A 21904-nucleotide genomic window follows, 5' to 3' on the forward strand; every position below is an offset into this window, starting at 1 on the left:
CTTGATCTTCCACTGAAACTACAAACTTCTCTCTGGTGGCGTATGCTGAACGTCTCCAATCATTTCGTGTGCTTAAACCCCACCCATTCTTTACAATAGACTTCAAGCTCGTATTCAGATCTGTCTGTGTCCAATCAACAAATGCAGCATAATTTTTTCTTAAAAAAATGAAAAAATAAACGATATATTAGCCGATATATTAGGGCTGTCAAATGATTAATCGCGATTAATCGCATCCAAGTTTAAATCGCAAGTTTGCGTTTACATAATATATGTGGGTGCACCGTATATAATTATTTTGTATAAATATAAATACATAAACATGCATGTATATTTAAGAAAAAAATATTATTAATATTTAAAATATTTATATTCATATATAATATAAATTATATATAAATCTATATACAGTATATACATGAAAATATTTCTTAAATATATACAAACATGTGTGTATTTATATATATATATATATATATATAATAATTATACACAGTCCACCGACATATATTATGTAAACACAATTAATCGTTTGACAGCCCTACGATATATGTTCATTTTTAATGTTATCATTATCGACCCAATAAGAAAATTTGGCCGATATATTAAAGCCGATAAATAATGGATTATTTCCTTCAGCTGAGACAGATGCCACAGTTCTCCATGATGGTTTTGAATTGCTTGAAATATGATAGGAATCACTTCAAAAAAAGAAATTAAAAAATGTGCAAGTCTGTCATATAGGCTACATAAATAAAAATTAGATCATTATAATAGTGTACTTGGGACATGGCTTTTAATTATAAGGCTTGTTTTTGTAATCAACAATTTGGATTTATTGTAGATTTATCGGTTATCGAGTTATAATAAGAGCTATTGGTATTGGCCACAATTGTCAAAATTGGTGCATCCCTAATTTCTTTCACACTGAAAAAAATGGAAATTGATTTGTTGATACTTCAGATACATCGTGACTTTAATGTTATGTAAATAACAATGATGCCATGTGGATAGAAGTCCATTGAATATGTTGTCATTGTGCAGAAAACTTCATAAAAATGCTTTCAGTGCTCAAAAATCTATGTGACGAAATCCAGTACCATCCGCTTTTACGTTGTTATTTCTATAGTGATCTTTAACGTCTTGCCCCGCCTGCTTGATTTAATGTGTTAGCCGTAGAGGTCAAGTTATCCTTCTCATCAGAGCTCTTGTGCCTCTTGGTGAGAGATTTTGCATCAGCCTTCTCATTTATTCTGACGGCACACTGACACGCCTGCTAATGGCCTTTTGCTCTGGCTCAGACAAACCCAATCCATTATTTGGTTATTGATTGACAAGAGCACTAGAAAGAAGGGCATTGCGTGGGTTTTGGAAAGAAACAGGTTGGAAACGTTCTTCTGTTTGTCAACTCTTACAGTTTTCTCGCCTCTTAGGCTCAAATCATTGCATTCTGCATGTATGTGATGCATTCTCAAGGGGAGGAAATGGTTCTGTTTTCTTTTGCTGATCAACAACTGTCAAGGCAGAGTAGATTTTGCTGGCAAGGTCTAGTCATTTCACTATACACTACACTAGAGATGTCGGATTCAGTGGCCAAGAGTTGTGTCGCACAGTAAATAACTTATCTGAAGCAGCAACTGGCTGTGGTTGAGACGGAAAGATTCTGGCTAGCTGTGTAAAGGCCGCCCGCCACGCTACGGTTTCGTAGAATTTTTGAAAAACTTGAAGAGTCTGTTGGTTTATTTGTATAGGTTGCATAGTAATTACAGTCATTAAGTTCCTGTGGATATTGCGTGAATGACAGGTGCTTGGGCAGATATTGTGTTTTGCGGTAGGTGGTATGCCAATACGGAACCGTTGCCACTGAAACTACATTAATGCACCAGTGGGACTCGACAGCCTTAGTCAAGCGGGTTGGCACGTATGGTTGGGTTGCGGAGAGTTTGTGAGATTGTGGTTAGGTCTCAGCGGCAGGAGGGATGTAGAGGTCAGTAAGCTGGGCTGAGTTGAGTGGGTGACTTTGGGATGCCAGAAGACTTGAAGTCCCGAGAGATGTCCCCTACTCGGCTCAATTCAGACAGTTGTGGTGCTGGTCCACTGGGGAGACCACACTTTACCCTTTTCCACCAAAGCATTTTGAGAGCCGGTTCGGAGCCGGTGCCTGCGCGCAAACTGGTTCTCGGCCAGGAAAACTGGTTCCAAAGCGGCACCAACTCTTTGCTGGACTAGAACCGTTCTTTTACCACGTCATGCCTACGTCGGGGTCTGGGGCGGGTTTAGATGTGTTCTAAACATCTTTTCTGACCATAATAATGGATCGCAAAGCCAAGAGAAACATTTGCAGAAACACGATGGAGTCTGTTTGTAATTGTTATGCTTGAAGTTAACGCAAGCGTTTCTATTTTTGTAAATTTTTTATTGAAGACATTATAAGCAAAGAAGAAAAGTCACAATATAGAACAAATAAATGGAAAGCAAAAAAGACACAATTACAGGGGTACATAACTTATCAGAAAAAATTACATGTCAAACGAAAAGATTAAAAGACTTACATATTTCAATTGTTTTTAAAGCTTTCTTGGTATACGAGTTAGAGATAATCCGAAAGTAATGTTGTATTTGCAAGCGTTTCTAGCTAAGATGTATGGCGACGTACACAGTGACGTAACGACGTCGTTCCCTGGGCGCTCTAGTCAGTGGAAAAACAAACAGGTTCTGAAGCGGTTCGCAAGTTGAACCAACTTTGAACCAGCACCAGTTCCGAACCAGTTCTTTTTTTGGTGAAAAAGGGGTATCTGTAGTTGCAGCCGTCGTGTGTGCTGACGCACCAAGTACACTTCAGCCGTTAACTCCGCACAGTCACATCACCACATGGAAAGAAGCGTAAATGGAGGGAGAAGCATAGTTTACTATAAAGCTACGTCTTAGTTTGTGCTTATCTTGGCGAAAGCCGAGTACAAATGGTACAAACTCTCGTGTAATGGAAATCACTATGAATCCACACGATCAGGTGTTTCACTTGAATCAGCTGCTCACTCGAATTCGCTTCATTGAGTGACTTCTTTGTGAGCTGTGCTTCATACATTAGCTCACAATATTGACAATACACAACTGAATGCAACTTAATTTGATTCTAACAGTCTGAACATTATTTTGCTGGGTGTTAAACGTTGACATGTTCATAGTTGGGTACTTGAATGCAAATTCAGGACTTTTAAGATGTAAGCTTGTGCCTAAAACACAAGTAGATATAATATAGAAGAACAGCTTCTTTCTGGAATGTCCTGGAATTTTTAGTTTTTGCTGCCCGGGCAAATAAGATGGGAAGGGGGGCGGATAGGACACGCAAGGGCAGACGGGCACTTTGATCACAGCTGTGGCTTCAGAAGCAAGTTTTATCTGCGAGAGGGTGGATGGATCATGAGGCAGAGGCTCTGCAGATCAAACAAACTAGGAATGACCATCACTAACATACAATATCAAAGGGTCTGGGAGAGATGAGCAAAGCATGAAACTGTCTGAAGATGTGTGATTCTCTCGGGCTGTCCCTGAATAGTCCCAGTCTCCCACTGGACCTGGTGCTGCTGCAACAAAAGCAGAGGCTCAAATTGGCTTGCAAGTATTAACATGTAGGTAAATGTAAAGTGCAAGCCGAACACATATCAAATTACTCCTTGGCCTCTCTCTAGTTTTATTTTTATGAGTTACCATGTCCTTGGGCATGATTCTCTGTGACTGGGAAGAGTAATTTTAGACTTTCTTTCTTTCTTTCTTACTTACTTACTTTCTTTCTTTCTTTCTTTCTTTCTATGCAATGTTAGAAATAGGAATAGATAGATCCATTTTGAAATACTGATGCTTTCGATACATAATAGTATTAATACAAAAGTAGCTTTCGGACATACTAAAGCTGAGTTGTGACACTCCCGTAGACTTCCATAGGAACTGATGAATGCTGAAGGAACGTGTGTCGTGGGGAAACCAATAGTTCCAGCATTAAACCTCATTAGTGGTACCACCAGTAGTGGTATTTTATGTAGCGTGTTGATGATAGAAGTTCGACTCTAATTGCAGTTGAGAACATGAGAAACATATTACAATAGCTATTATAAACAGATGCTAGTTATCATGTTTACAGTTTTTAGTCGTTCTCTCCCACACTGGATAATATATAATAAACGGTTTTGTTGAATGCAGTTGGTCATCTTTTTTTTTTTTTTTTTAAACAGTTTATTTGGGTTAAATTCAGTATTTGTATCAGTATCTTAAAATAACATTAGGATGTGAGTAATAAACATTCTTTTTAAAAGTCTAAACTAAAAATCTAGTGTTTGATAATGTCTAAATATATATTCAAAAGCAATACCTAAAAATAAAAAGGACGTTATTTGACCGGCAATCCTCTTTTTAGCAACTAGACTAGAGCTATTATATATACATGTATATTTATTAAAGAGCCATACAAGCATCTAGAGGTTAAACTGCTATTTACCAATTAGTCATTAACCATTATTAGTTAATTTAGTTATAATTTAGTCAATTTATTTAATTGATAAAAAGTCACTGTCACTTTTGACCGCTAAGAAGTGAGTGTGACCAAAGAAATACATGAGGGTTAAACTCAAGAAAAATGTATTAATGCAGTCTCATTATCACTCCCCAGGATACAGTGCTGCTGTAAATGTCATTAGCTTAGTCATCAATGCACATTCTGCATTAATATTTACCAGAAATTGCAGCAAATAGTGACTATCCTACTTAAACCCATTCAAATAGCATGGATTTGTTTGGAACTATATCGAGAGCTCCATGAACCATGTGTCTGCGTGCCAAATCTCTGGCACACTGAAGCTCTTCAATGTGATTTATTTGCCCCTGGCCACATACAGAAATATAATACAAAATGTCTAAACTCTGAATGAGTTTGGCTCATGGGCTGAATACTCATTGTTATTATTATTTCATCTTCAACTCATCTGTTGGGCTCCATAGACAGCATTTGTGGCATAACCACAGAAAATGATTTGCCAGGTCAAGTTTAAAATAAAAAGCTCAATTGCAGAACAGTAAAAATCAGAAAAGCACAGCGTTAACAAATTATACTATATAGTCTTATACTTTTAGACACACTTTTAAATACTATTTTGTTCAGTTTTGCACGAAACAATGTTTTAACTTGCATTTAATATGGACTTTTTTAATTAAAAATACAGTAAAAACAGTAATATTGTGAAATAATAGTAATTTTATATATAATTTTATATTTTTAAATATTTTTAATATGATATGGCAAAGCTGAATTTTCAGAATCATTAATAAAGTATTTGTGAACACCATGACACAATGTTTTCAAGATTCTTTGATGAATAGAAATTTCTAAATAACAGCATTTATTTGACATATAATTCGTTTTTTTTTGTTTTTGTTTGTTTTTTATGGAGCTCAGCTGCTGAAGGTGCCATGAGTGTGTTTGTAGGTTCGCACATTTTAAGTGCTTTGCCAGATCTTGCTGTCAATGTCTTCACCTCCGTTCTTTAGCACCTTTAAAGTCTCTCCTTTCCCAGTCCTGATTAAACACATTTCATACGTAGTTAAACAAGCTCATGTTTGAAGAAAGAACCATAGAAAGGTGAAGCAATAAAAAGATCCTGATAATAAACTAAATGGAGCTTCAATGCTTGGGAATGCACAATTAGCAGGAAGCTCAAAATGAAAATCAAATTAATTTCATCCAAGCCTCCACTTAACTGTGATAACCCTAGATAATTACAGAATGCATAATGCATCGCTTTTAGTTATTTATTCACATTGCTTATGTCCAAGTTTCCATGCCGGTTTGAGGACACATCCTCTGAGATGTATAGCAGCCGTTGCTGGTATTTTTCACACTTCTGCTTACAAAGGAAATTTGGCATTTGCTTTGTAAGGCTTAGTATGTTATTGTTTTTTTTTTTGTTTTTTTTTTATTGATTATGGCTGGATGGAGTATTTTTAAATTCAAAAATCTATTTTCTTTCAGCTCATGACAATACACATTTTCAGGCGATAGACCAGGCGAACATTACAAAAGAATTGTCCTATACACTTTTAAAGATTCATAATGAATTTCCTGCCAGGTTGCCACACACTTTACTCAAATATTTGCAGACTAGATGTGTCAGTTACAAGATCACTACGATATTGAAATTCAGTTCTCACGCAAAAGCCCTAATTCAGGGCTGATTTTTGTAAACTCATGTGATCTGAATTTTGATGGCAATTAAATTACCACACGACCTTGGTGTTTATCAAAAAACAGTATAGGTAATGGATGGATTGTTACGTGGGTGGTGGGAGAAAAAACACTTACTGGGGCTAGTCCATGATTTTATTGCTGTCCGAATACAGAACGTCAATGTCGAAAATACCTTTTACAACCCCATGAGAAACAATTAATCCGACCGAATAGGTGTATTCTGTCCAGCTACACAGGAGTTCATTCTTGACAACATGTCAACACACAACACGGAGGATGTGCCTGTTTGCACTGATTTGCGAGGGAAAAGAGCTGAAGAATTGTTAGGAGAGATGTGGGCAGCAGTGAGCTGAGACTTTGATGGTTTGTTGGGTATTTTTTCCTAATTGACTTCACTTCCCACTGCTTCACCCTCCATTTGCACTGTTTAGTCTCACAGTTGCAGTGGCTATTGCTCATTTCTCTCGTTGCTCTTCTCTTTAGACAGTGCGCACACCTGGCAACTGGACAGTTGGTCTGATTTCAAACGAGTTTTAAAATGTATTATTTTGGAAAATTGTACAAATGTTAAATAGTTAAAAGGTCTGAATGGATGGATGGATGGATGGATGGATGGATGGATAGATGGATGGATAGATGGATGGATGAAAAGATAGATGTAAGGTATTAAGGTGATAATTCATGGATGGATGGATGGTGTCACGAAGTGATTGTGTGTGTTTTCGTTATTAGTTATTGCCCGTCTATTATTTATCCCAGGTGTTTCTCATTTCTCACGCCCCCTTGTTATCTTGTCTAGCTCGTTTGATTATTTAAGCCCTGTGTTTCTGCCCTGTCTTTGTTGGTTGTTGAATTTATGTGTGTTACGTTGGTGCTTTCACGATTCTCGAGTCTTGCTTCTAGTGTCTTGTTTTAAGTTTGTTTAATAAAGCTACACTGCGTTTGGACCCAGCCTCAGCTCTGTTTCTCCACACAGCGTCACAGAGCCTCAGCTCTGTTTCTCCGCATAGCGTCACAGATGGATGGATGGATGCATAGTAAATATTTGGCAGGTCTGGATGGATTGTGATAGATAGATAGATAGATAGATAGATAGATAGATAGATAGATAGATAGATAGATAGATAGATAGATAGATAGATAGATAGATAGATAGATAGATAGATAGATAGATAGATAGATAGATAGATAGATTCATCATATCTCTTTTGTGCATCATATCTAATTGTCAAAAATGTTCTTCTGTACTATAAAGCAGATTTTTATCTGAGTCAATTAAAAATAAAATCACAGTGTGTGCAAGGCTTTAAAATATCATCATAGGTAATCTTTATAATACGGTTTTACAAAAAAAATAATCTAAAGAATGCTAATCTGTGATCATGATAGACTAGCAACAGATAAACAACAGGATTACCATGCCAACGCTTTACTGGAGCAGTTCAGCCAAAGCTAAAAGCATTGTATATCTTAACAGAACAGAGGTTAGCCACTAGCAACGCCCGTTAGCAACAGTGTGGGCTTTCAATCATCCATTTAAAATGAGAAATGCGGTCAGCATGTGTCTGCGGTTTTAGCCAAGATTAGCTAATAGTTGGTAAGCAAAGCGGCAAGCGAGAGCCAGTTATCCTACGGCTGTCCTAATGGCATTAACTCCAGATACACAAGCTAATCAATCCGCTAAAGACTTTGGCCAAGCTATCAACCACAATTAAGACACGACAAACTCCATCCGGTGTGTTCTGATGCATTTTGTGAATATCACAATTAGTTTGAGTCTTACGTTTTGAAAGTGACTTTGAGTTGAAATTAGCAGGCCCAATGAATGTGCGCATCAGCACACCACGGAGATCAAGTCAGAGAGGATTAAAGCTTGTGTGTTATTAATGGAGCACGAGGTATTTTTAACCACTAAATGCTAATCTCTAATGCTGGATTTCTGATACATGACTAGCCGAAAACTGATTCATGCTGCATGTTTAAGTTCAAGTCTATTACAGCTAACACTGCATACTGTTCACAGGTCCTTGAGTTTCAAGTGCAGTGTAGAGTACATCATTTGTAGACGAATATCATTATTTCTTCTAGAAAGCCTAGTGATTTGAATCAAAAGGGAATGTTTTCCACACACACACACACACACACACACACACACACACACACACACACACAAAATATCTTCATTTGAGTTTCAAAAAATATTCTAATATAATGATTACATGACCAAGAAACATTTATTATGTTCATTTCTTACATCATTTTGAAGATAGTTATGGTGGTTGATATTTTTGTGAAAACCGTGATATATTTTTTCAGGATTCTTTGATGAATAGAAAGTTCAAAAGAACAGCATATTTTTAAAAAAATAACTATATATATATATATATATATATATATATATATATATATATATATACATATATTACATATATAATAAGTAGGTGTTAAATTAATCAAAATGGACAATTATTACTTTTACATTAAACTTCTTGCCTTCTTGAATGCCTTCTTGCTAAAGAGACTATTCATTTATTAAGTTTACTTTTACTATTAAGTTTACTACACGTTTACTTAGTGACCCTAAACTTGTAGTGTTTGTCAGTTTTTTTTGTAAGTAAAATAAATAATGTTATAAATTATTAAAAATAATGCAATTTGTCAGTTAATACATATATATATATATATATATATATATATATATATATATATATATATATATATATATATATTTAAAAAAATAAATCAATATCACATGGAAACAAAAATTTCTATGTTATTTATGCATTTTTTGACACCATGATTTATTTGATACATTTTGTGATTATTAATCTTATGATATTATCCGTTCATATACCTGTATACAGTATATATATATATATATATATATATATATATATGTTTCACCCACATTGAGATTGAGATTTTTTATATTATTGTAAGAAAATATAGTATGCTTACTTTTTCTGATATTGTCACCACATATCATATTCAGATTACTGTTGCTGCGAATTAATTTGCCAAATAATGTCATTCTGTGTGTCATCATGCACTGCTTTAACAGGTACACATACAAGCACACAATCTCACACAGTGAACAAAGATGACACACTTTTCCTGGAGCTCATTTAATTTTTTCACAATTTGTGTCTGTACACTCTAAAAAATGCTGGGTTGTTTTAACCCAATTTTGGGTCAAATATGGACAAACCCGAAATGTTGGGTTAAAAATGTAATTTAAAAATTTAACCCAACGGCTGGGTTAGTCCATATTTGACCCAAAGTTGGGTTAAAACAACCCAGCATTTTTTAGAGTGTATGAACACAAGCCTGCCTCTTTGTCTATTTACTGTTGCTGTTCGCACTCATTTTCCACACACTACACAATAATTAAACATAGTTAGTGCTGAAACAGTATCAGTGTCCTAAGTGTGTCATTATTACTGTCGCTGATTTCTCTGTATCTCTTCATTGGTTTTCCAGGTAAGCATCCCGCTGTCCAAACGCCAACTAGAAGCAATAACATCAGCTCCCTGTGGAGCCTACAGGGTACATGAACCATGCAGAGGATTTGATGGCATCAAACATTCACATTTCTCCTCAAGGGAAGGGGCTCAAATTGCGGTGGTTACAGATTGAGTTATCGTGAGCCGAGGTGAGGATTCATATGATAATGTCTTTCATCTATCTGCTTAAATAATATTGTATTTGGTATACAATCTATTGACAATTCAGTCTAAAAGGTCTTTAATGTATGTACCATGTGAAATAAGGATGATTAGAGACTTTGTAAATGCAACTGGTTGAGTTCAACTCAAACAAAACACTTTTGTGTGAACCTGAGTGGATTCTGACTAACTCAAAATCTGATTGGCCATTGTTTTTACGTGCTCAACAAACGTGCCTGTGATTGGTTACAATGCTTAACGTTGTAAATAGAAGTTGCATCGGCCGTTCAGATGTGGACGTTGCACACAAAAGTGGAGTGTGTTTAAGTAGACTAAATGATTGAAGTCCTCCATATACGTCACCAGGTCCAGTTATGATATTTATTTTATAGATTGACCGTCAAACATATCGAGGAACCATTTAAAAGTAGGCTATTCTTTAATCTATTCCTAGACATCATAGATGTCAGTTACAGACCGAGTCTTGTGCTTTAGATCAAACAGATGTTCCCTGTCCTCAGTCAAGTCAGCTGCTCACACTTAACTCCAAAGAGGCACTTTTAATTATAGCATCCTCCTAATTATAGCTGTCAATCATGTTCTGCATGCACCATGTTATGAATATGGGGATTGCACCAGTAATCCACCACAAATGGATTTCCGCAAAAAGATTAATAACACGTATTTCTGGCTGTGAACAACACACCTTACACTTAAAATTGGAACTGCTAGCATGTTAATTGTTGTTTTCTTCGGTCATGATTTATTTAGGGAAAGAAGAAAACCCCTTTAAAAAGAAAACCGGTGCACGACACTTTAACCTGTTCATGGTGATTTTTAGCTTCTGTGGGTGTAACAAATGCATGCTTTATTTCATATTGTGTGTCCAATTTTAGGATTCTTATATAATTGCATGTCTTTCAGGATAACAAATATGAGGGAAAAAAGCACCTTTACTTTCTCATCACTCCCACTAGTGTGAAATTTGTCTGCTCTCAGATATGAATCACACATAAGCTAAATAAAGATAGCATTTTCCAAGAAATCACTATATAAGACATCTTTATGTTGACAATGCTGAAACCACTAGACAATTAAGAATGAGACGAAAAAAATGCTGTAATTAATTGTTCAGATGTGTGTAAGTCGTGTAAAGTCGATTAAATTAGTGGGCACGTTTTTATTGAGCACGCAAGGAGACCATATTTCATGATCTATTTTTATTTTACGGTTAAAAAATGACATTTTGAATTATTGATTTAAAGTTTCGTTTCTTTTCTTTCATGCAAGGAAATTTAAATGTCTCACGATATGATAGTATCAATACCATGTATTTTTGACGTACACCATTGGTACTAAGAGACTCCGAACAACGGTGAATGTAGAGAAGAGTAAAGCATCCGTTGCACAGCAGATAGCTGGATCTATGGAGCGAGTAGATGGACAGATAGAGGTGTGGGTGTTTTATTGGAGGCCGAGAGTAAACTGAATGAGTCAGTCATTGAGTATGAAGTGCAGTCAGTTATCAGCTCTCCATTCACATTGCCCTGTGCTGCCCATTAGTGCCTCTGTGTAGCTCATAACCCTCAGCCGGCGTTCACGGTCACTATCTATGCATATGTCGATATGTTATGTCATTTCATAATTGCTCTCAGGACAGGAGTGACATATCTATCATCATATCTCCGACAAGTCTTTCTGTCTGATTTTAGCCTACTACTGTGGAGCATGTGACATTAAAGATTTGAAGAAAATGGGCATTGCTTTGGTGTTCTGAAGATTTGGGCCATCAGTACGAACGAATGTGTTTGCATTGCATTGTAAAATTACAAATAAATTGTTAGTTACTTTTTATCATAATAATTTCCATAATTTAATTTTTTTTAATGAAAATAGTGCAAATATGCATAGAAAAATGTTAAATGTAAGGAAAGCGTAGCATTTAATAAAAATCTTAAAAAAAGAAAAGTTATATTTATTTTAAAAATAAATATTATTTTAAAAATAAATATTTACAAAAATGTTTTAAATAAATGATTTTGATCAAAATTTTGGATCTGTAAGATTTTTGACATTTTTGAAAGTCTCTAATGCTTTTATTTGATCAGAAATAAGATTTTGAAATATTATTACAATTTAAAATAAGTGTATATATTTGAATATATTTTAAAATCAATTAATTACTGTAATGGCAAAGCTGATCATTACTCCAGTCTTCATTGTCACATGATCCTTTAGAAATCATTCTCGTGCTGATTTGCTGCTCAAGAAACATGGATTCTTATTATTTCCCGGGGGGAAAACATTATTTTTCAACTTTTTCTTTTTTGTAAGTGTTTGTGACAGTTTCATGTGCAATGTATTTATCATTGAAATAATAACTGCTGGTCAAATAACAGTCTTTTTGCGCTGGACCAGGACATTCACACCGCAGGCCTTCACAGTTGTGATTTTATGGTTCTTAATTGTCAATGCGGTGCTGTCTGAATTTAACAGATTACAGTCTGGTGTGACCCACTAGGGCCACCAGCACTGACTGTGTTCCTTCGAGGCGGTGAGAAGTAAACAGTGACAACATTAGTTTCTCATTACCCACATACATGCTGTTCTGAGGAGACTTTCACTGGATCAATGAGCCATTACAAATCCAAATAGGCTGTTTATCGCAAAGCGCTAATCCTAGTTTTCATTTCATAAAGAATGTTTAGACAGTCCTGTGAAACATTCATGCAGATATCACCTGTATATGAAGCAAAAAGGTTAAAAACAATTGTACTAAATTAAATGGCTTCATAGCTCTTTCAGTTTCTCAATTCAATCAATCCTTTCTTACCCAAGGCATCAAGAGCAAACAGTCATTTTTCACCCCACGTGAACCATCAAAAAGTGAATCACAGCTTCACCAGCAATTACAGGAATAGTTCATTTTATATACTTAGCCCTCATATCATTCCAAACATGTACTTCCTTTCTTCTGTCGAACATAAAAGCATCCAAAATCTGCCTTCTTAAATCTTATTTGCACTTTCAAATTCAAACTTTGCACCATTGGCGATTCTAGACCTACTTAGGCTTCGGTCCTTAAAAAATCTGATTATGTAGTCTATTTTAGGTTTGCTGAAAACAGCGGCAGCAGTAACATACTTGAGGTCATTCTCCTCTGAACATGCAACCAAATACGCCACCATTAATAAACATCTACTGACAAATGACATTTTTAATTGGCTCATTAAAAAAGTGTCAGTCGAGCAAAAGACTTACACTTGCAATTGCAACTCACACTTTCAGCAAGAAATAATGCTCTGAACCATAGCATTTCAGAATGAGCCATAGGCTTAACATTTAAAGCATTAAATCCTAGAAGACATGCGAGAACCAGTAGCATTTTGGCATTAATGATGCACCATACTGATGATGTTACATACATTCAAATTATATATATATATATATATATATATATATATATATATATATATTAGGGCTGTCAAACGATTAATCGCGATTAATCGCATCCAAAATAAAAGAGTGTGTTGTTTACAACATAATATGGGTGCACTGTGTATAATTATATATATATATATACATATAATTTATATATAATTTATATATATATATATATATATATATATATATATACATATACACACATTTATATAATATAAATACACACACATGCTTGTATATGTTTAAGAAATATTTTTATGTATACACTGTATATAGATTTATATATAATTTATATTATATATAAATATTTTATATACAAATAATATTTTATAATATATTTTTTCTTAAATATACAAGCATGTGTGTGTATATATATATATATATATATATATATATATATATATATATATATATATATATATATATACAAAATAATTATACACAGTGCACCCAGTGTTATTATATCATATCATTCTTTAAATATATATATCAAATGAATAATATTATAATAATTGTATTAATCAATAATAATAATAATAATGTTTTTGTATTTTTATTATTATTGTTAATATACTTTCATATAGAATATATACATATAATAATACTATTATTGTTATTAATCATAATAATAATTGTATTTCTTTTTATATTATATATTTGTTTATGACACAATATGAGATTTCAGAACTATAAAAGGGAAAGACTTTTAGCAAATAATGAATTAATTTTTGGCCTGTTTTAGCACACAAAAACTTGATGTGCTTTTGAACATTTTGGAGCTCAATGACCCTTAAACACTGCATTTCGTAATTGTATGAAAAAACCCCCCAATCATATAGGTCTAGAATGGCATAAGGGTGCGTAAATAATGAAAGAATTGTTTTATATAAACGGCTACAGGAAGTAAAATGAACACTGTGTGTCATTTTGCTCTGACATCCACCCTCCTATGACAGTAATTTCACCACAACTGTGAATTAGTTTCAAAACTCACCTGAAGTCCCTGAGGCAAGGCACAAAAATAGTCAAACCCTGTCTTTCTCCCTTTGGTGAAAAAATGAAATGTTTACAGAGCGCTCGACATATTCTCCAGTGGTGCGTCTCTCTTTTCCAACAGCAAAACCCAATAGACAGAGAGCATAGACCATCAGGCACACACACACATTCAGCAAGGGCGGTCAGTCACTCCTGAAAATACATCAAACTAAAAGACACCCTGGAGCATTTAAACTTGCAAATATACTGAGAGAGCCTTTCAAGAATACAGATGAACAGGAAAAGAGTGAAAAACACAGACCCAATATTTTTTTTATGAGAGTTAAATAAATATTAGCATACAGGGTGATATGTTCTTAATGCTTACTATACTCATGCAAATCTTTGAAGCCAAAGCCTCAGATAAAAGCAATGTGCATACACACTTCACACAACTTGAGCTCTCTTATTTCATATATTACTCATTAAATGCCAGTTTTCAGAGCACAACACAACCAAACCCAACTCTCGGAGGCCATTAAACAACATGAAACTACTACATCTTTGCTGTAAAACATCTATGAAAAATATTAAGGACGTTTAGCATTGGGGGAAAATAAACTGACTAAGCCTATCTGCAGTTGTTTTCCCTTCACAGAAGAAAAAAAGACATCCAGTGCTTGAGTTCATTTTTCTCATCATGCTCATCTGTTTAATTTAAGGATAACAAAGTGGTATGCGTTATTTATTTATATATAAAATCTCGTCCACTGTGGATTCGTCGAATGGGTAGTGGGTCAGATTTATGAAGAGCTTTTCTGCAAGCATTTGAGGAATGCACCAAAAAGACTACTCAGTAGCGATCAAACCGATGGCCGTGTAAACTAAGGGTTCATTACGTCTTGCAGTGCCTGAAGTACCATGATAATACTTAATTTTTTTACATGCTGCCTAACAAACTTACCAAACATATTAGAAAATGCCAGCTGCAAGAATATTACAACATTTGCCAATTTGATATATGTTTGTACACTTTCACATATTGTATTTTTAACTTCCAGCCTTGCTGGCTCCTCGTACATCAGGAGGCATTGGGAAACCTCAAGCACACTCACTCACCTGCTGCCAGCTGCATCCATCCGCAGATCTTATACACGGTGGCTGTGCTGCAGAAGAAGAAGAGAGCGAAGCAGCCAATGCAGGAGAGGACCAGCACCATGGACATCCCAATGAAGAAAGACGCAGCTTTGAAGGCGCTAGACGGGATGGAGCCAAACTCTGTGAAGCTCCCCTGGCAAGTCAGGTCCCGGGACATTCCGCTTCCTATGCAGTAGTGAAAGAGGCCGAAGTAGCCGGCCTGTGGCGTGTCCATGCCGTCCCCGATCCAGTAGGGCTGAACGAAACATACCACGTTGACGATGGCGAAGAGGATGGTGAAGATGGCCCACAGGACTCCGATGGCACGAGAGTTCCTGACGTAGTTGGTCTGGTAGATCTTGGCTGCCTCCGTGGCTGGGAGCATCGCTGCAGGTGTCCCAGGGATCATAGATGCACTGTCAAAAAAAATGAACAGAAAATCAACAAATAGTCAGCAAGCTTCTGTATTTTATTCCGCTAATAATAACTTTTCTTGTTTTTGCATTGTATTTTAAATAGGGCTGTGAAACGATTAATCGTGATTAATCGTATCCAAAATAGAAGTTTACGTAATATATGTGTGTGTATAATTATTTTGTATATATACACACATATGCATGTATATATTTAAGAAAAATGTGTTATTAATGTATCAAATATTTATATTTAATTTATGTATAATATTAATTTTGTGTAAATATATAAAAAGTATATACATGCAAATATTTCTTAAATATATACATGCGTTTGTATTTATATATATATATATATATATATATACAAAACAATTATACACACTGCACACACATTTATTATGTAAACACAAATGTTTATTTTGGATGCGATTAATCGCCATTAATCGTTTCACAGCCCTAATTTTAAAATACTGTAAAGTTACTATGAAGTATAATTGATTACGGTAGTTTTTAGATTCACATATATAAATAAAATATTATAACTAACTGCAATCTGTTACAAGAAAGGCTGCAAAAAAATATTTCACACAGTGATGTTACTTATTATTAGATGTCACGTCAATTACGACAAAACTCAGAAGTCTGTTTAAAAACTTTTATTAAAATTAAATTCATTAAACTGTAAAAACACTCTCCAGACTTGGCAGGGCCAATGCAGATCCCAGATTGTTGCTGCCTATAGAGAACAAAACACAAAAATTGAGTTGCACTACAGCCTGGCAGACAAACAGCTTTCATTTAATTTACAATTTCAGTTTAATTTAGAACTTAATACCTTTAAATGAGAATGAAACTATGTAAGGGTGAGTACATTTTTGGGTGTACTATCCCTTTAAACTAATTTCTAAGATCCTGATCTTCTCAATCCATCGTACTCATTTTATAAATTTTAATGGTTTCTTTGATAACTGAATATTGTATTGAAGAATATTGTATATAAACAATTGTACTTGCCTCTATTAACCAAAAGAGCGATATTGTTATTGAGTAGCCTAGATTACTTACTAGATTTCAATTTGTTTGTTTAATTCAGAATGGGTTACTAGCTCCAATCGAGATTTTATTTTTCTAAGAATTACGTTAAATGGCTAATTAGAACGGTCCGATAGTGACCTAGCATCTTGTAAGATATAAAAAAAAGACTAACGTTATTTACAGACCAAGCTTACAATAATAGTAAGATAGCACACGTACGTCTGCAAGATGTCTGTTAAAGATCTAAAGTGATCTGGAAAGCATCTGTTTACTAACATCTGATAGACATCTTCAAGATGTCAGTTTAACATACATTCTAAATCATTACATCTTAAAGACATTTTCTAAATGTCTATTTGACATCTGACAGGAAACATCCTATACGTCTGTATTGCAGATGAGAAAACACTAAAAAATACGTCTTCCAGATGCAAACACGCACGTCAAAAATAGACGTATCCGTGATTTATATGCATGTGATGTACGATACACACTCATTCAGTAGATCAGTAAATTAGGTTTACCAAAAATCATAAAACAAAGAAATATTATCTTACCTTCATCGTGAGGTGAAATGAGGATCCGCTCTCCCAGACTTTCATTAAAGTGTGTATCTGTTGTACAAACTTTATTTCTCGTTTTATTTCAATAAAAACTATTTTTGGCGTATAAATGGCAAATACGAACTTTCATGAGATCGTGTTGGGCAGTCACACGGCGATATCGCTGTCTGTAAATTCCTTCAGAAAACAGTGTGTGGCGCACTTGAGCGTATTTTCACATGCAAATCTAATTTGGAGTAGCTTATGGGAGCGGGAGCGTCATATATTATGTTTCTAGTATTTTAGTATTAATGAAAAACTGGGGGACAAACATTTTTGGGGCCTTATGGGGGGGTCCCTTGATGCTTATTGGAGGTCCGGGTTGAAGATTTTGGTTGAAAATGAATGTCTAAAAAAACTTCTAAATCCAATGTTTGTTTGATGTCAAGCTCCAACATTGGGCAGTCGTTGAATTTTGGTTGGAATAAACAAAACAAAAAGGTTAAATGCATGGCCGTACACTTATTACTAGCTTTACTTAAAACTAACCAGATTTACTTCATTTAATTCACATTTTAATGAAATCATACGTTGTATTTTAAAGTTACCAAGATGGAGGTTAGTGTTTGCCTTAGTTGTTCTCTTGACCCTTGACTTTTTAGTATATAATTTTCTCTGGTGGCTATAATTGTGTGTTTATAAAGCACAATTGTTGTAGCTAAAAAGGCCATGAGAAAATGAGATGTTGGCTGATTATTGATGATGATGAGGATGATGATGATGATATCATCATGTAATTGCCTGAATCCCTGATCTTACTCAGTGTCTAATACTTTGATTATATCAAAATATAATCAACTTGTGGTTTTAATATTGTTTTATTCATAATATAAGTCATTTGATTCTACAGCATATCTAGCAATGTTGTTTATTAAATAATTTAAAGGGGTGGTAAAATGCCATTTTCACAAGATATAAAATAAGTCTCTGATGTCCCCAGAGTGTGTGTGTGAAGTTTTAGCACAGAATACCCCCCAGATATTTTTATATAGCATGTTAAAGTTGTCATTTTTTGAGGAATTGCAAAAACGCACCGTTTTGTGCCTGGCCCTTTAAATGTAAATGAGCTGCTGCAGTGGGCGGGGTTTCAAGAGCTCACTTGTGTTAGCAGCTGCGATTTCCTCACGCAGACACACTAAAATTACAGAAACTGTTCTCTCTTTAATGTTAAAACAGAGTCAGTGAGTAAAAGATGGAGAGACTCAAGAATAAGCGACAGGACGCCGGTTAGTTTAAGTTGCTGATGTGAAGTGATCTTCAATTAGGATATTCTGTCATGGTAATCTATAAATCGCTCATATAGGAACTGTTGTAAGATGCACACAAAGTATGTGAAAAAATGGATGCTAAAGTTTGAGCTGACTCACAAATGTACTCTTTTACAACAACTTTTCCTCTTCTCAACATCGACTGCGTGTATTTTGGGGTTGCTGATGTCACTAACCCTGGAGGAATGTTGTGTAATCCCTACCAGCCATTTGTTGTAGTCCTTTTCTTTAAAAGCAAATATCTTCCTTTGCTTTGAACTTTGAGCGTTGTAACTTTTATACTGTTGTTTATGCTCAAACAGCAACATTACACACTAACTAAATTAGAAATGTGAAATCATACTTTACCACCCCTTTAATAACTATTAAGTGCACAAAAATCTTTCATCTATGGTATTACTTAGACGCACACAGACGTCAAGATACAACATATGAATCTCAACAATGGTGACAATCAAACTAAATATCCAGGTAATCAGATCAACTCTGAGCATAAACAAGCTACAAAAAATCCAGCTGCATAATGTATTAATGCCGCAATGCTTGCTGGGAGATATGGCTGAGTTTTGATTGATGGTACCGAGCATGCACTGCAGCATGAAGCATTTCATTGATTGTCACCATTGTTGAGAGTCATACACTGATCCTTGATGGCTAAGTAATAATGTAGAGGAAAAAAGTTTCATCCACTAAATGTTTTTTTTAAAATCCTTTATATTATTTGATAAACAACATGGCTCTCATGCTGTAAAATTAAATGGCATCTATTATAACACAACATTAAAAAGTCCTATGTAATCAAAACATTAGACACTGAATAAGATCTTCAATAAACAGCCAGCATCACCTGATCTCATTTTCTCATGGCTTTTTTGCCACAACAAGTGTGCTTTATAAACACACAATTATAGTAGCCAAAGGAATTTTAAAACTAAAAGTCAAGGGTCAAGAATCCAAATAAAGCAAACGCAAACCACCATCATGCTGACTTAAAAATACAACTTGATTTCATTAAAACGGAAAGTCAGTCTGGTTAGTAATAAGTGAAGCAGGTAATGCTGTTTGTGGAGTTGTTTAATCCTCCTCTGCTGAGATCTTCCACAGATTTAATGTGCTGCCATGCATATCACATTTTTTGTGGTGTTTATTCCAACCAAAATTCAGCATCTGTCTAACGTTGGAGCATGACGCCAAACAAACGTTGGGTTTAGACATCAACCTGACTTTCATTTTCAACCAAAATGTGATGTCTGACTGACATTGGATAAGTTAGTGCGGCTACTGGGTAGGCTATGCACATTTGGTGGAAATATTTAGATATTAGTTATCTTTAAGATATTGAATAAAATGCTACATCTCACCTTGCTGGTTCTTGCTGGTAGTGCCCCGTCCTCAAAGGCTCAGGATGAATTGGAAAATTCGGCTGACGGTTTAGATGATTAGTTGCCAGGTGTATATCCCGTGCGATTCCCCTCTTTGTGTAATTAAGTGTGTAAATAGAAAGCAAAATAATAATAAAAAAACCTCATGGGAATTGATTTTATCTATTTTTACCTATCCTATATTATTGATCATTGGATGGGACTACATCTCCCACCCAAAAATTGTAGGCTAGACTTATGAGATTAGTTGGGTTTGTGACAAAATCTGGCAACCATAAAAACACAAATTTAAAAAAAACACGCACATAAAATATTTTTTAACTATTCAGTACTTTATGGATTCAACCTGGAGTGGGTTCACCCTGTATTTATTCTAGATTAAGTTCTGATTCTGGTCCAATCTGGATTGAATCTAGATTTAGGTTTTGTTTTGATTCAATTTGGATTTAGGCCTAGATTGGATTGAGTCTGGATTAAGGTCCTGATAATTCAGTCCGGATTTAGGTTTTAGATCCTTTCTGGATTGAGACTGGGTTCCGTTCCTATCTGGATTCAGATTTAGGCTCTAGAGGGATTTAGATCCACTGTGGTAATTAACTGCTCTCAGATCCTTTATGAATTAAGTCTGGATTGAGTCCAGATTTAGTTCCTTTATGGATTCAGATTCTATCTGGACTAAGACTAGATTCAGATCCTGTTTGGATGGCGTCTGGATTCTGGAATGAATCCAGATTCAGGTCATTTAAGGATTCAATCCGGACTTGCTTGGGGTGCCACCTAAACTCAAGTACAGACAGAACAGCTCACAGATGCCGCGACAGACTGCAGTTTTGGTGCCAGATGCCACAGTGATTCGTTCAGCGTGGATGTGGCAGTCTGTCCGTGACTCCAATGATGTTCTTTTCCAGCTCTCCTCTCATTCAGTCTCTATGCATCTGCATCATTCAGCCAAAAGATCTCATTAAGGTGAATAATCACACTTGGGACGGCAAAAAATAATGACTAAACTCGTATTAAGACAAAGCTCATATGATGAAGACGCATTCCAGTGCATCAGAGATATTATTCCCAACGCAAATGTCAGTATGAATACTTAATGATGACCCGAATAAATTAATAATACTTAGATGGTTTGCGAACAATATTACAATCTTGAAGACAATACTAAAATATGTATTTATACAAACAATATATCTCTACCTTACACAGTCCGAATTGATGTTTCCATGAGGCTATTACAAGATATGAAGCGGATTTCCGTGATAAATCTTGCTGTGCTGTTGCGTTTAAGAGAAATAACGGATGTTCAGATGACGACAAATAGACACTGCATCATATTTTGCGTGTCCATTCTTCTCAGATTTACACGCACAGGCAGTTGCAATACGCAAATATCGCTTTCCTCTCGGTTACTGGTTTAACGGCGTACCACTGACTGCTCCATCCGATTTAATCCTGAGCGCCCATCTCAGAGCAATAAAACACATTACAGCTGACCACAGTGATGTCGCGTGCATGAATAAACGCTGGGATGAGATTCATGCCGAGCGTATAGATCTCAATGAGACGCGCTCGCGGAGATGATGGAGAGGGCTCGAGCGAACAGCGCAGATTTCTTCTGGCACACCCGAATATTCCAATAGAGTCTGCGTCTGTCTGTCACTCTCCCGTCCGCATAGCAGATAGAGAGAAGAGAAGCTGGCGATGAATTCCCCAAAATTATGTCTACCATGTGTTTTGACTTT

General features: G+C 35.3%; 1 protein-coding gene across 4 annotated transcripts in view; it reads right to left on the bottom strand.

Annotated features, from left to right (window-relative positions):
- The window catches only part of lhfpl3 (LHFPL tetraspan subfamily member 3), a 42730-nt gene extending 20865 nt beyond the window's left edge, over positions 1-21865 (bottom strand). The window contains exons 1-3 of one of the 4 annotated variants that reach the window (XM_089126625.1): positions 21365-21865; positions 20139-20251; positions 15439-15872 (exon numbers count right to left, since the gene is read on the bottom strand). In XM_089126625.1, the coding sequence (XP_088982751.1) occupies positions 15439-15865 (427 nt within the window). In that variant the 5' untranslated portion in view covers positions 15866-15872; positions 20139-20251; positions 21365-21865. Of the gene's footprint in view, positions 1-15438; positions 15873-20138; positions 20252-21359 lie in introns of all 4 variants that reach the window. The other 3 variants (XM_089126624.1, XM_089126623.1, XM_039668230.2) reach the window with 3 other exon arrangements.
- Positions 21866-21904: the final 39 nt, after the last annotated feature.

Source organism: Pimephales promelas, chromosome 24 (assembly GCF_988280905.1).
Source record: "Pimephales promelas chromosome 24, fPimPro1.hap1.1, whole genome shotgun sequence".
NCBI classification, from domain to species: domain Eukaryota; kingdom Metazoa; phylum Chordata; class Actinopteri; order Cypriniformes; family Leuciscidae; genus Pimephales; species Pimephales promelas.